This window comes from Asparagus officinalis, chromosome 2 (genome assembly GCF_001876935.1).
Source record: "Asparagus officinalis chromosome 2, Aspof.V1, whole genome shotgun sequence".
Taxonomy (NCBI): domain Eukaryota; kingdom Viridiplantae; phylum Streptophyta; class Magnoliopsida; order Asparagales; family Asparagaceae; genus Asparagus; species Asparagus officinalis.
Window position 1 is genome coordinate 50,712,772 of NC_033795.1, and position 17,282 is coordinate 50,730,053.

Below are 17,282 nucleotides of genomic sequence, written 5' to 3' on the forward strand. Positions count from 1 at the left end.
TTTGAATACATCCAACATTCAAAAATACATGGCATGATTCACTAAAAGGATTTGATTAGTTTTAATTGCACTCATCTATTCCTCTATACCTCTATACAAATGGGAGAACAAAGATTCACTATTCATGCTACAGTAACTAGGGAACGGTACTGTAGCATTTTTGAAAAAAATTTGCGGCATACGGAAGCAAGATAACATTTTTAGACAGTACTGTAGCAGAGTATCTAAAATATTGCGGCGTACGGAAGCAAGATAACATTTTTAGAAAGTACGGTAGCAGAGCGAGATACTGTAGCAGTTCAAAAAATATTATATCATTTAGAATGGGATTACTGTAGCAGGGAAAAAAGATATGCCGTGCTTTGCACGGTGTTCACACTAGTTATAGATAAAGGAAAACCCTTAAATACACTATATTCTTTTAAATAAAATATATTATTTCACGCTTGATTCCGATATCTCACTGATTGCAGCTATAACATGATTCAGGGGACAATTTATTGAGATTGTTCGAGACTATTGTCATGGAAAAACATAGTTTCAATAATTTGATGCCCCACTAGAACATAGTTTCAATAATTTGACGCCCCACTAGATTCGGTTTCTTATAAGAACAAAGAGATCCCACAATAAATAAAAAGAAGATAGTGATGGTGATGACCAAATGTAAGTGAAATAACAGAATAGAAAGTAATTGACAGTCTTTCAGCAAATGTATGGGCTTTAGAGCAAAATCCTGAAAGAAATATCCAAATAAATATTGATGAGTCCAGTACTGTCAGAGACATTTAACTCCTAAAAGCTAAAATATCTGGTCATTTTCATCTGTATCAGTATCGACAGGTGTAAATTATGTGGCTCATAGTCCCCAACATTCGGGGCAAAACATTAAAAACGAGAAACTGGTAACAGTAAGAAAGAAATAATTGCAACAGCGGCATATCTTTTCACTTCACCAACTGCAACTAAGGATAGTGAGGAGTAACTTTAAAAGAATATTCTTTTCAAAGATATAATGAAACCTCCAGATTGGCTTTCCTTGATCTAAATGGATTTACATGATGATCATTTGATTGGACACGATTATGCAAATTAAATTATGTTCACTGCTAGAACTAGAATCTCATTTATATCTTATAAAATAATAATTGCTACAAATACTACATAAAAGAAATCAACATGAGAAGTCATGCAACACTTATCTTTAATTGATTTATAAGATGGAAAAAGTAAACAAAAGGAATCAACATACTTTAGCGAAAGGATGCTAAAACATTGTTGGCAGAGAGAGACACTACTCCTTCCTTGACAGGACTAATTTAAGAGCAAGACCTTAGCTGTTAAAGCTAGAATACCAACAAACAGAAATGGGAGAAAAAGAATAAAACAGAGATCACTTATTTTATTCTAAGTGATCTTACAAAGCCTGTTCATGTATGACATAATTCGGGTATGATCATAGAAAAGATTCTCCTCAAGCGAACCAGCCTATCCTATGCTATATAAGGGGATTTACATAGTGGTTGGATGGAGAGACATATTTGGTTGTGATTCCAACGTGGCGGATAAAATCATACATCAGCACAGCCCAATCAATAGTTCAAGTCACGCACTCCCATAATCCATCCTCTCTTCGGAGAATCCACTTCAACTACTTCAACTATTTTTATCAATAAAAACATACAATACTTTGGAGTTGAAGAGAAATATCCAAATAACATGTCTTATTTTTTCAATAACACATATCTGTAGCAATGAAATACTATTGGTCCTCCCCAATATGATACATGATAAATTACAAATATTTATCATCTGCCTTTTCTATACTCTATAAAGGACCCAAAATACCTTGCTTACGTATCATTAAAAGAAATTCAAATAAAAAACAAGCCTTGTTTGGAAATTATTATATACAGACAACCAGAGTACAACATGATATGTATAGCATATACTTATTATAAATATAAAACATGTATTGTGTCATTTACCTGTATGCAGTTATTGGAGCATCTGGATTTGCTTGCCTTGGCATTAAATCCATTGCTCGGCCTTCATTTATCATGTTTAATGCCAAGTCTATCATTTCAGCAGTTTCTGGAAGAGTTGCTCTATATTCTCGGTCACTAACAGGAGCCTGATCAGAATCTATTGAGTCATATATCCTCAGAAGATAGAAATTGCGTAGAACTTCAGCAAGCAAGTTTATCCAAAAAAACAGTTAAAAGATCATTGCATCTGTAAGAGTTTCATTATTCGTTCTACAATTTCAGCCAGGATCCTGTCATTGGTTACCCCAAATAAATCATTGGACTTTTAATGCAGGCATATAAGTACTGGAGCCTGTTTCTTTTATTGATATGGTAATGCTTTATGTAACACAATATTTTTCAATATTGATGTATTGACTGTTCTCAGTAGAAGGATTCCATGTGTGCCCCAATATATATAACAAATTCTTTGAGTAATGGCTGTAACACCAGCACGTCTAATATAGCTTCCTACTAGAAGTTATAAACTATCTTAAATTTTATAAATTATATCTTCATAAGATATGAACATAACATTAACAACTTTTGCAAAAAAATATCCAATTTATGATCTTAAAATATCTTTATTGACATCTCATGACTACTGTTTTTCGCTTCATCCTATTTTTCTTTTCTCAGAAGAAAAAAAAATAAAAGAAAAAATTCTCTTTCGTTGAATACAGCACATAGGCATGAAAAATAGCCTAAACATGATAATAACAACCTTTAATTGCGGCTGCTATTGCAAAGCAGAACTAATTTATCATGCTAAAATTGTAAGCTGTAAAACTAAATGAATCATGTTAATAAACAATTAGTAGACCAGATAATGAGGACAGCTAATCAATAGTTTCAAGAGTTAAATTTTATTAGACAGATGCGCAACAAAATAGTTTTCACAAAAATAAAACAGTTGATCAACATGTTCTGCTTTCTTTTTCTTTGCCATGATTAAGAACTAAAATTGCTTTTCACATGATGGTTCAGTTTCCTTTCATCTACATGGTTTTGATTTTTCTAAAATACTAGCAGAAGCAAGTTGACATGGTCCAAATTTGCAATTCAAAGCTGAAGTTATGGGTCTCTTCATAATATGAAATTTGAAGAAAAAGCAGGAAGTGAGGGGATCTTATCCAAAATTCCTACATTTTCATGCCTGGCACATGGAATTTGGGGGAAAAAGAGTAGAGCTTCAAGATTAAATTGAGATCCAACTTCCATATGGGATGATTTTCTAACTCTAGGGATAGGAAGACAAGGAAGGAAAACTTCTGAATCCTTTTGAACTATTGCTTGGGTTTCTCTCCCGCTATTTTCTAAATTAAAGGAGAGAGAAAATAAATAATCGCGCACCCTAAGCTTCCTCATATTAAGTTCCCATATGCCAGAAAATAATGAATTTTCATTTCTTCTGTTTTCTATCGATATAAGTTATAAAGGGTAGATATTCTATTCTCTTTTTCTTTCTTTGAATTCCATGTGCCCACATAGACAATGCATGGTCATGTGTGTTTGTGGGTGAATCACAGATTGCACATGCATGCATCGATATACATAAAGGTATGTGTTTTTGTGTAGAGAGACAGAATAGAACTAGAAGCTATTTGGACTATACAAACTATAAGAGGGTTATCACTTATCAGTATCAAACTGACTGACTTTCTTCTCCCAAACCTACAAATTTGGAAAATGGCCATAATATTTTCAAAACAGGAAACATTGTCTTGATATCTAACCTGACCTAAACTTTTTGGGAAAGTGATAAATCTTATGGCATGGGCCCCATAGCCTCTACATGCATCAATTAGGGGATCAACCAGTTTTCTTTTGGTGAACCAAAGAGGTTATTGATTAAAAGAAAAAGATAAGAACCCATTGAAACCTCATCTTAGACTAAAATAGAGGATCATGCATGTTAGTCAACTGAGGGAGGGTAGAAGACTACTAAAGACCAGCTAATTGCATTTTCGGACTGGGCAACCTTCTCAAATTCTATTTACTTTGATTCTATTATCCGGCTCGCTTCTTTATCTATAATCCAGTTTTCGCAAAAACGCTTAAGCTATGAGGTCCAGACAATGGTGCTTATTAATTTGAATAGTATCCAACTGGCTAAATCATGTTAGCGGTTAAGAGGTCCAGACTTCAATCCTTCCCTTGCTTGCCAATTACTGCAATTGATGTTCAAGATAAAAAATAATTACACCTATTTTCATGCAGAAGATTGTGAAACAATCCTACCATTTGTTGGTTAAATGCCTATAGATGAAAACATGTAAAGAATATCCAAATGGCCCCAAAAAAAACCTGTAAAATTGCTCCACGAACAGCTCTAGAGAATGCCAAATTTGTACGCATGTAATGTACAATATCCTGTATGCATGTCCAGGGAGTTGCAGAGTTAGATTTATTCTCTAGATATTAACAGAAAGTTATTTGAACTAAACTTCAATCAGTGAGAAAAAACTCAATTTGGCTGTACCTGGCAACCAGTACTGTGTCCCAGTAGTACAACGCCCTCGGAATTTTCCTTGTTAATTAAATAACCAATAAGCTGATCAAGCTCCAAGGCATCCTTCAAGTAAAATTTGTAGAATATACATTCAGACTATGAGCAAACGAAGGGAAATTTTACTAAAGACTATTCTGCAGGAATAAATCTATAACTAAACTCATTTTCAGTGTAAACACTGCACTAGAGGTTCCTATCAGAAGAAGTGGTTGGCATGCCAACTTTAGATTGTAGAAGTGTAATATATTTCTGTGTATTTTAATCAACACTGTTTGCAATGCAACAGCTCCACCGTTGCTGCCGTACCAACAGAAAGCTAAGTTTGGTTTGGAGAGGAAGATAAAGAAAGAAAGGGAAAACTATAGGAAAGGGGCATTCCCTTTTGTTTGGAAGTTTGTACAAAGGGTTTACAGTTACATGGCAATATTCCTCTCAATAATCCAGAGATATGGGAACATGAAAGGAAGCATCCTACTCCAGCTTCCTCAGATTTAATGTAGGCGATCAAGGCTTCAAGAAATATTCAAGAGAGACATGGAGAAAGAAGACTCAATTTACTTCAATCGGGTTATGTATTAGTATAGTTGAGTCTTTCAGTTCTATGTGCGTTACGAATTTACGATTAGTTATTTGATAATAAAATTTGAATTTGAGTCTTCTACCTCTATTTTTAGTAGGAGTCTTTGGAGTCTATGAATTTTCTTGTATGTCTGATAATCAGAAAGACTTGATTATTTGCTGAAATTTCACATTAGAGTTTGCATGGGATTTGCCTTGATGTGAGATCAATCCAATCTAGCTAACTGCGCCCCTTCCCAAGCCTTCTCCCTCCTTTTCCTCCTTGGTCGCCACCTCCCCAAGCCCCCATCCATATTTTCATTTAGAACCAAACAGTCCAATACCAAACAACCATCTTTGACCCTCCTTCTAGTTTGGCTGAACCTGTCCAGACCTCAAATGCCTTCATCCTCCTTTCAATACCCAGCACACTGCCCAAGAAACCTACACGCATCAATCCTCTGCTCAAAACTGCTAGCTGAAACCACACCAACCCCTATACCCTGACGGCCAGTCCTTCCCACCCCTATTCACCGCTAAAACTCATCCATTCCCTGCTCGCACCCCAAACACAGCACCATCACCTGAAAATGGTCCAAAAATCCTATCTCTTCTCATCCAACAGCCCTCAAAACTTTCTAAAGCTTCCAACCCTCCAACATCTAGATTCATCACCGGAACAGATTTTCATAATTTAAAGTTGATATTATTCCTATCTAGAAGTAAACTTCCAGCGATGCCGGTGAAGGAATCATCCATCTAACACTATTAAGGCTCAGAAGAAAGCTCGGTAGAGATCAAAACTTTTGTCAAGTTAACTATCATCTTATGACTGATTTCTTCACTGAATCTTGTAGTAGGTATGTTTCCATGTATAATTCGACACATAATTATCATCTTCGATGTATTTGCCTATGGTTCTTGCATGCTTTGCGTCTTAGCATACAGCATCGTCTCTTGTTTCACTAAATAGAGCATTCATATAGTCTAGATGTTTTAGGAATCTTGTCTAGTTGGTTTTTGTACTAGCGTTTGTGCTTATCTGATCACATTTAGTAGACCTACAGAACCTGTCGCCATGTTCCAGCATTCTGCTTTAACTTAACCACGAACTTATTTTGACTGATATAGCTAGCACTAAGAAGTCTAACACCCGCGTGCTCAATGAAGCATTTATGAAGATAGCTCAGCTCTTATAGGTACTACCGAGGTAATTATAGGTCCTTATCATAAAATGAAAATAAACTACTGTAAGTTCACAATTTTAAAGTAAAGAAATGAGCTTCTTTTAGGTGGAAAGGCAGAAGATAATGTTAAATCCTGAGCATTTTGATAGCAAACAGACAAATCGATACCTGTTCCAAGCTGGAGGTGCCATATCCAATATAAGATGATGTGAGCAGGGGCTGCACCAGGGACCATTTTTCATTCTCCAAAGCACTTGATAAAGGTTCCAGATATCTGCAAATAATCACACATTTGTCACATTCTCGAACTACAAAATAATATTATAGAAAACAGCTTAAGATGAGCAAATACAATAAAACTGGTTCTCACATGAAAAAATTGGGGAAAAGAAAATTTGACTCATACATATATCTAAAACATCATGAGGTATCAAACATCTTAAATCATCACTAACGACAAGACTTTTCCATCAAAGTAGAGAAAGCTCCACTAAAGAACTTGACCTGGCTTTTACAACATTATCCCCACATAAATATTGTAGGAGTTGGTGCCAAAAAGTATCTCTTAAAGTCCCTAACCATTACACTAAAACTCCGAAGTAATGGTGAGGTTCAGAGTTATATTTTTATGTTCTAACATGCCCCCGTAGGTTTAGCGTCCTATTTATGGGTTGAAACTTGGACTCACATAATGATATTAATTTTCTTTTTAAATCTGCATTAAATTCGTGGCTAGTGGGATTCAGACCTGGGTTGGCTCTGATACCATCTTAAAATCCCTTACTATTATACTAAAAACTCCGAATCTGTGGTGAGGGTTGAGAGTTATACTTTTATATTCTAATAGTATCTATGATCAGGAGAGACCCATACTCAGTTGCCAAAAGTCCATCTGTCAGTCCACCAATAAAAATGACTTGCTGGTTGAAGTCACCCGTCCTAAAGGCCACCTGCAGAAGCAAATAATTTTTTAACTGATAATTAAAGAAGAGAGAGTACTTAGAGTTGTTATTGAAAAATGAAGACAAAGTGTTTTATTCAGCTGACTATTATGTCTGCTTTTGATTAATTGATGATTATCAATTCTGGGACTTTGCTCGATAGAGATGTAGGTCGATTTCACACACAACTAATTGATCTCATTTTAAAGGATTAGAAAAAATTTTGCAAAACTAATGACAGTGGAATTTGCATGTGATAGGCATATTAGTAGTGTTCTTGTGACACAATATAGCTAGACGGATCAGTAAAAAATATCAACTTAAGGAACAGCAAGAAAACTTGAGAAAGATGTGATGTAAGGCATGGACTATTATAATTCATAGAAAATTGAAAAGAGTAAGGGTTGGGCAAGAACAAAATAGGTGAAATTGACAAGGAGATGGCATGACTGCTTCATGCAAGATAACATTAGGCACTTCTTGTCTCTCTAGCATGTGACCAGACATAATATCTGAATAGGGAAAGGAGCTTATTTAAACATCAAGTTGGCTGCATAATCTTCTGTTTTAATCACCAAACCTATAAGACTAATCAAGCTATCCATTTTAACCTGATAAACTAGACCATTTTTTACAGTTGCTCCCTTCAGGTCGCAAAATACACAAGGTGTCGTATATCATAATAGCAATTAGATAACTTTGTTCTATCTTATACAAACTTTTCATTTGCAATCTGAAATGCTAGTTTACAGCACTTCCACTTCACATAAAAAACAGGTTTCATAACTTTCAAGCCCACCAATTTGATTAACATGGTTTTCTCTTTTTTATTTTTTTGGTTAAATTGAATGCAACTCCTCTCATCTATACTTTAATTGCACTTAAACCCCTCAACTCAGTACTTAGCACCTCCGAAATGCTATTCTCTTTAAAGATAAATTGCAAGTTACACCCCCTCTTCTTCATGAATTGAGGGAGGCTAAGTGGTAATAAATGGGTTGAGGGGGTTTAGTGCAACTAAAGGTACAGATAGGGGGCTAATGTGCAATTTACCCTTCTTTTTGTTATCAAAACCTTTAAAACTCTAAGTTTGGATGGCAATAAAGGTTGTCCGCTGATTAAATCTTAATTCTTCGCTATCAAAATTTATGCTGTTCTAGTATACGAAATTTCCTGTTCAAATATGATTTCTCCACTATAACAATTATTTCCAAACCCTCCAAGTTAACTGACCTGCTTTTCTAACAAGATTTCTACTAAATACCTCAACAAGATTTGATCCTCAATCAATTCTTGTATAAGTCACATCTACTTTAAGCCAACATGAACTTAGGGAACTGTGTTGCTCTGGCTATTTCCATGGATCACATTCTCAACATCTAATAAACTCCACTCAAGGTCGGACGGATGTACATTGAATGGTTTGGGGGCACATGCCCCCATATATATTATAAGGCCTTCTTCCTTTTCGATGAAAAACAATTATTTTTATTTGCCTACTATAGTAAACCTGATCGATTAACTAGTCTCGTTTTTCCTTAAAATGAATTGTGTGAATAAGATATTGATGGTTGTGCTACAAATATCACCAAACTATGTTGTCAAATCAACATTCACCTTCAATTTTGCTGTTATTTAGCTATTAGAAACTTAAAATTGCAAGAGGATGTGTCTCTTGCTCTTGCCTTTACATGAAAAATAAATGAAAATCATTTAAACTGAAAACACATTCCATTCCTCATAAGCTACTACTTAAATAGTAAAGTGGAGAAGCAAAGGAGAAGGCGGAGGAGGAAGAATGATGAAATAGCATCAAGTCTATACTCCAGTACTAAGATATAATTTAAAACCTTGTATTTAGTTGATTTCAAATTTCATGAGGAGAAGAGTTAATAGATGTTCTTACTTCTTAGATATCCAATATGATTGTGTTGTGAATTTATATTAAGGTCTATGTAATAGAGAGTGAAAAAAGTCTAAATGTGGCACATCACTATGTTATACCATGCATCCTAAAGGAACGAACACATATAAGGATATAAGTGAGCTTCTACCATTGCCAAGTATTACTTTGAGAGATGCTATGTGATTGAAGTACCCATGCTTGACACGTAGGCAAAACTGGTTTCATACATGGGTCTTTGCCATCACATAAACTGTATTATTCTTCAACGTTGCAATTGGGGCATGACAGTAGAATGGCATAGGAGCCTGGTTATCCAACAACTAGTCTTTAACAATTATTCTTGTCATGCCCTTGCTTGTGACCAACATCGCACTTCCCAATCTGTTGTTTACAAGATTGCTCCACCTTCCACACCATATTTTGTTTCACTAATCCTTGTTCGTTCCACTACTGCCATTTGACTAGAAACGCATCTTCGAAAAGGTATTGCTAACCTCATTCGTTGGCATTGCATCCATTTTATTTTCTCAACTATTAAGGCCTTTTTCAGCACTTCCCTATAGGTAGTAGAAAGTTCGAATGAACTTATTGTTTCCTTAATAACAAGTCAAAGTTCCTCCTCAAAGTGGAAAACTCTCTCTTCTTCCTTAGCGGCAAACTTTGACAAGTAAACTCCTCTTCATACTTAGCTATTGTTTTATCATCTTGCTCTAATTTTCTAAATTATTGCAGTGCACCTTAATGGGTTCTTTAAACTCAGCTAATAACATGTGATACAAAGCTTTAGATATCGGACTTGTGTCCGGCACTAAGTCGATTGAAAATTCATTCTCCCTATCAAGGTAAGCCTTAAAATCAATTCACAACACAATCTCATTAGATATATAAGATCATCTACAATTCTTCAACTCTGCATGAAATTTCAAACTAACTAAGTATAAGAGTTTTAACTTATACCTTACTATCGGGGTATAAGTTTGATGCTATTTATTTAGTCCTCCTCCCTCCTTCTTTGCTTCTCTACTTCACCTTACCATTAACTAGTAGCTTAAGAGGAATGGAGAAAAGAGTTAAGAGAAACCAAAAAAGAAATGGGTTCTGGTTTTCGAAGATTTCTATTTATTTTTCATGGAGATGCAAGAGCAAGAGACACGTCCTCTTGCAACCTTTAGTATCCAATAGCTAAGAGCTAGCAAAACTCAAAGTGAACGTAGGCTTGATAACATGGCTTTGTGATACCTGGTCAATATCATATTCACGCAGAATTCTATTTAAGAGAAAATAAGATCAGTTAATTGTTTAGGGTCACTACATCTAAAAATTCTAATAAGTGTCCCCGACAATATTAATTTGGTGTCCTCTGAAACTATTGTAAATTACAGTCTATTACTTTAACTTAGCGCTAAAAATCAAGACAACCTTCTACAAGCTGCCCAAATTACTTAAATTATAAAGTTATTAAGGGGATGCGTTCAGATCTTTGTCATTATTATAGAAATAAGCTTTTCTATTGATAGAATTTAGGACAAATATTTGAAATAGATCAATTCCAATAGTTGCTTATCAAAATTAACCTATTTACTATTCATTTAGCAAAATTGACCAACTTTTAGTCACATCAACTATTTTATCTGAAAGTTGGTCGATTTCAAAAAAAGAAAATTTATTAATCACCCTGAATTGCTAATCCTGAGTAATTAGCATTTTCTTAACTGATCTTCACTAAACATACGGGATTAACAATCCTGCATTTTTATTTTTCATTCCTTTCCTCTTTCTACATGCGTCCAGTACTCAAAAAGAGAAGAAAATAAACCCTTCTAGTTCTCACTCTATCCATTTCCAACAAATCCATGGAGAAGCCAACAGAACTGTCAATGCCACAACTGGACAACAGCGAGGTCGAGAAGGTCTTCAAGCACTTCAACGAGAATGATGATGGAAAAGTCACCTTGTTCGACCTTTGGCAAGATTGACAATGGTAAGATATCCCTGTTCGAGCTTGGCAAGACCGTCTGCGCCCTCAAAACCAAAACCACTGAGCAGGAAAGATATAGCACATGTTCTAATGGATGATGCCATCAATGGTCATTGCTTCCTTCTTGGATCATTACCTAAGTTTTCAACCCTTCTCTCTGCCCATTATTTTCTCAACTCTCCATTCTTAGAAATAAAAGAACTGAAGGAGGGATAAAAGCGAACGTACAAGATTGTCAATCCTCTATGTTTAGTGGAAGGTGATTTTTGACAGTGCTACTCGAGATTGCCAATCTTGGGAAATAAAAAAATCTGCTTCTTTTAAAAATTAACCAACTTTCAGCCAAAGATGCTGATGTGGTGAAAGTTGGTCAATTTTGCAAAATAAATAGTACATGGATCGATTATGTTAATTAAATATTGGAATTTGTCTATATCAAAAATTTGTTCTAGAATTCATATTATATATAAGTTTTTAATTTATACATACCATTATATATGTACCTCCACAGGGTAAAAAAAATCTGAATACATCCCTGACCCCACTATTTTAAGCTAATCATTCTTTTGAAATAGCAAGCTCAAACATTAAGAGAATCCTTCCGCTGATCGATGTTATGAATCCTAAAAAAGGAGGAAGTTCACCAAGATATATAAAAAAAAACAACAAACGAAAATTTTCTCTTCATCATCCTCAGCTAACTTAAATCTTCACTTTGCAGTATCAAATATAACACGAATCCCGAATACCTCTACTTACAGGTCAATCCAACTGAAATAGGTAGATTCCAGATAAAACAATATATCCATTCATGTTACAAACTGAAATTCTGGCACTGGATCGACGATGAACTGAATATTCGACGGTACAAATTGAAGCAAAAAAGAAAGAGAACCAAAAAAAAATCAAGAAGTAGCAGAAAATAGAACGACGACTACCTGAGCGGGCTTAGGGCCGTACTTGAGAAGAACTCCACGAAGCTCGCCGGCGATGGGGTTCGCCTGCGCGGTTCTGAGGGAAGAGGCGGAGGCGTCGAGCTTGCCGGAGCGGCCGCGGACGAAGCCGGAGAACCAAGAGCCGGAGGAGGTCGACGAGGAGGAGGAAGACGAAGCTGCGGTCGAGGGATTCATTGAGATCGAGATCTCAATCTTTCGATTTTGATTTTATTTTTGTGTTTATGCGCCCGTGTGATTTTGGACAGAACACGGGGAGTAGGAATCGCCAGAGGGTGCTTTGACGACTTGGGGGATGAACAAAGCGGTGAAGGGAGTTTATGAGAGTAAAATTACTTGTAGGTCCTTGGTTTGATAAAGATTTGACTTGGGGGATGAACAAAGCGGTGAAGGGAGTTTATAAGAAAAGAGCTTTTTGTCCCTTTTTGTTTTAGAGCCGTACCAAAGAATATCCAATTTATGAGTTTTAATATGACTCCTTTTATCTTGGATTTAATTTTGAGCTTGGTTATCAAATAGAAGAAGAAAAAAAGAACTGCCCATTTATTTTTAAAAACAAGAGGAAAAAGTATTTGCACGTGGTCATTAGCGCTACTTTGAAGTATTTGCTTAGATTAATATGTGTTATTCCTTGTTTTCCTAAGTAGGCTCACTTGTCACTATACCTAACTCATTGCACGATTTTATGATTTAATTCGAAGCCGATATAGGATTTACTTTTGGTACAAATCCGGATGTGGATACATTTCAAACAAAAAAAAAGCCATTCACATATATTACGCATGAATGCGTGATGTAGAAAATAAGAATAATTATGTTTTCCTCATACAAGTGAAAGTGAATACACATTTAAACGTAGACGATAAGGTACACACAAATACGTGTTTTTACTTACTACTATGGTGCACATGCGTTTCACGTGTATCCATTTTCATGTTTATATGTAGGCTATAAGTGCGCATTGCAATGATAATTTTATATATCTAATGTATATTTTTATTATATAATAGTATTTCAAATCAGTTTTATTTGCATTCGACACTTTATTAGATATCAAATCGGTTTTTCCAATCATAAAATTAATACATTCTATTTAGGGTAAATTTCACAAATGCCTCACGATAAACCCCTCGAATTTTTAAAATGTCACAAAACCACTTTAAGTTTTTGGGTTCTCAAAAAACCACATTCAAATCTAAAAGCGTGAAATACAATTTTTATTGGCAAAAAAATCACCCTGCATAATTTTACCCACTTGTGAAAAAATACAAAGTAAGCGTTAATGCCATTAAGAAGGATTTTTTTAAATTGTTGAAAGTTTAAGGGGATTTATTGAGATCGCCAAAGCTCTGGGGGATTTTATGACATTTTACAAGTTAGTGGTATTATTATCTAATAAATGCCCAAATTTAAGGGGTTTTCTCATAGGCTAAGAAACATTGAAATGCCTTATAGTTTCACCTACTTTTCATTTATACACCTCAAGTTGTAAAAGCATTATATGCCCAAGTTGTTTAAACATAGATAATTAGTATATTATCATATCATATCATATCATACTCCCTTTAAAAAAAGGAGTTGTGGAAAAACTTTCCAATGACTATATTACCCATATTCTTTTTTGATATTACATTCTAATATTAACTAAACTAAATTAATTATTAATGTTAATTAATTATATTATATGTCACTTTAAATTTGTATAATTTGGTCCCTAAAACTCATAACGTTATTGTAAAACTCTACATGATATTAACTATTAGTAATGTATAATAATATATTAATAGATAATTGCATGTTAATAAAGTATTTATGAAAAGAATAAAAAACATAGAATTGTCCTAAAATTATATCATGACACTCATAAAGGAAAATTACAAAGAGCATTCTTATGTTTAGGTAACAGGACAGAAGGTACAAGTATAAAATTTTAGAAAGTATTAGGATATTTAAGTGTAGCAAGATACACTATCTTAAATTTAAAAAGAAAAGTGTAGCAAGATACAAGTGGAGTTATATAAGTATTATTTTGGTAAATTATAAGGCATATAAGTTCAGTTAAGCCTATAAAAGATTTGAAGCATTTGTTATCTACATACAATAATATATGATCTCATTAATAAATAATATTCATCATACAATATGAGGCCACATGCATAGCTTATATTTATATAGTAAAGGAGATGTGAAAAAATTAAAGCATCATATTTTGAATGAGTCTCAAGATTTTGAATTATTTTCTAAAATTATATACTTCGCTTAGAAAACTTCAAAAGAGGCTTTCGAATGACTACTACAAAGTGTTGGATATCGGATAAATATTGAACAAATAAAATCCACAATATCGGACTGTAAAAATCAGGGATATGTAAATAATACTGAGTGTCATATGAGATAATATTCATACATAACATTATATTGTAATATGTAATCTAACATATTAATAAATTTTAAACATAAGAATTTACATCAATGCTTAAGATTTGGGAGAGCCGAGAGTGGAGAGATTTGGGAGAAGAATTGTGGCCTTTGTGTGTTTTGTGGGCTCTAATTTTGTTTCCCAAACACGATCCAAACCCGAGCCCACAATCAAATTAAAAATAACACGATTTCTCGATATCTTCAAAGAGATATATCGGCCATATTTTTAATAACGGTCGATATTAAAAAAATTACCAAACAAAAGAAAATAGTATAAAATATTATCGAGATAAAGTCTTTAACTCGATATATTAGCTGATATAGCAATATATCCACCGATATTTAATACAATGCCTGTAAGCGCAAATATGTAAATGTTATTTAGATATTAGTTTCTTGACTTTAAATGTCTCATAATTCTATGTTATTCCCTCAAAATTTTAAAATTGCTCATAATTTTAGGGACTAATATTAAATTATTAAAGTTTTGACAGAGAAAGTATAAAGTCATATTTAAAAGAAGAGTTAATTTTTAAAAAACCCTCTCAACTATAGGGATTGTCTTAAAAACCCACTCAACTAATTCAATTTGACAAAACCCCTTATTCTGAGGGATGTTATAAATAACCCCTCTTAATTTTGGTGTAATTTTAGAAAACACCTATCAACTATAGCGTGTCTCATAATAACTCCCCTAATCTTTTACACTTCTATCAACAAACTCCCTTAACGTAGTTACTTCAATATGTGATTTGGACAAAATACTATATTGAAGAAATCAATTTAATAAAAAAAGACCCTAAAGTGATAATAAAAGGACCATAACCAATTTACAATTATTTTCCCTCTATATCACCTCTTTTTCTTTCATCCGGGGAAAAGCCAAGATAATTCCTTTATGGTTGATGGATATTTTGGTCTTTTCAAATCAAGTACTTATCACATAATAGATAAGACATAATAATATTAGTTTTGAGAGGTTAAGTTTAAGTGAGACAAGTCCACAGGGATAAAATAAAAAAAATTAAGCTGAGATAGATTATCTACAAAATACCCAAAACTTGACAGAGATTTACTTAGTTTTAAATAGGGGGGGGGGAGGGGCGGAGTAGGTTGACATGCCCCCAATAGTTGAGGTGGAGTTTTCTAAAATTAAATCTTAAACAAAAGCACAACTTAAGGCGCATGTGACATCAATTTTATATGAGTGGAGTTTATAGCAAGTATATCACTCAATGAACTGGTTTGAGTTATTTGTCCTTAAATTTATCCTACACATCAACTCAAAAAAAGTTTTGTTATAAGAATCTCTAAGAGAAATTTAATATTTATTTGGGATGGATATGTGATCCTTCTGATTCCTCTTGTCTTTCATGATTTGTAATAAATTAGTTGACAAAATAAATTAAGTTGTTATTTTATATTACTCGTCTTCTTATAAGTTTATGAAGCTCATAGCTTGGACATGAATATTGTTGTAGATATTGTATTCTTCTAACTCCTTAAGCTAAACCTTTGGATGATCTTTGATATTGGATAAATATGAATTATTTTATTAAAATACAATCAATATGAATGCATAATATGTATAAATTATTCTCAAACTATATTTTATAATTTTTTAAAACTAGAGAGTAATCATTTTGATAAATCAATTAGTAATTGGAAAGATATAAAAAGAGTACAACGTCATATTTTGGAATTGATCAAATAATTTATATTTTATTTCTTGATTGAATTTGCACATTCTATTAGAAAATTCTAGAAAAATTTTCTTTAATATCTATAATGCTCGATCGTCGGATAAACAACAATGAAAATAAACAACAAGTGGAAGTGATTTTTTTATAACTGAACAAAATCCTTAATGACTAGATAAAACTACTATTTTCTTTGATGAATTCAAGAATTTATTTTTTCCATTAATAATTATAGTTTTTTTAGTATTGGTCCCTTACATCATTAATATTTGGAAATTATACATTCAAATTACTAATCAATCTTAAATTATTAATATTTTAAGGCTTTAAGCGTAACTATTTATCTGAAAGATAAAATGTTAAAGCCACACATGAAAATATCTAAAAAAAGTTAATAATTTAATATATTATAATTATAAAGTTTTTTTTACAATCATGTTATAGTAAATAAATAAACTTAAAGTAAATAACTAAATTATCTGACCACGTTCAGTGCACGTACATTCCACCTAATGTTACTTAAATGTCCTAGTATTCGCATGTGCTACTCACATGTCAAGTATAGTTTTGTTTTACCCTTATTGATTGTTGTATTTACATTTTTACCTACCTTGTTACTATAGGAGGAGGTTAATTTCAGCCAAGGGTAATTTGGTCTTAACCTTAAAAATTAACTCTATTTAAAAACTTTAATGGAGAAATTTGTATCCTTAACATATATGTTTCTCCTTCATTACCTTGTTCTTGACTAAATTGAAGTTGAGCTATGATTTAATATTTTGCAAGAAATAGCATTCGTAAAAAAGAAACTTATAACACGAATTAAGAAATTTCGTTAGCTAATAATTTGTTTTGATAAATCCCAAGAGATGTATGGTCTAATTCTTCTCCTCCCATTGTCATGCCATTCATTAGCCTTTGAGATGATACTTTAAGGTTTTGAAGTTTATTACTAATCCATTGTTCACATAATTTTACTAGACTAACAGCCAATTTAGTAATCAAATTATTCTTGACTTACTATTATGCCCAAAAACTTATGATATGAGTAGATATATGTAGGAAAAGATAGTCTTATATCTCTCCTCTCATTGCCCAG

General features: G+C 33.3%; 1 protein-coding gene across 1 annotated transcript in view; it reads right to left on the minus strand.

The window, feature by feature from the left end:
- LOC109831480 (UPF0613 protein PB24D3.06c) overlaps positions 1 to 12,387 on the minus strand; it is a 13,954-nt gene extending 1,567 nt beyond the window's left edge. The window contains exons 1-6 of the mRNA XM_020398807.1: positions 12,048 to 12,387; positions 7,158 to 7,234; positions 6,453 to 6,558; positions 4,510 to 4,602; positions 4,335 to 4,400; positions 1,989 to 2,134 (exon numbers count right to left, since the gene is read on the minus strand). Coding sequence (XP_020254396.1) covers positions 1,989 to 2,134; positions 4,335 to 4,400; positions 4,510 to 4,602; positions 6,453 to 6,558; positions 7,158 to 7,234; positions 12,048 to 12,239 — 680 coding nt within the window. The 5' untranslated portion in view covers positions 12,240 to 12,387. The remainder of the gene's footprint in view (positions 1 to 1,988; positions 2,135 to 4,334; positions 4,401 to 4,509; positions 4,603 to 6,452; positions 6,559 to 7,157; positions 7,235 to 12,047) is intronic.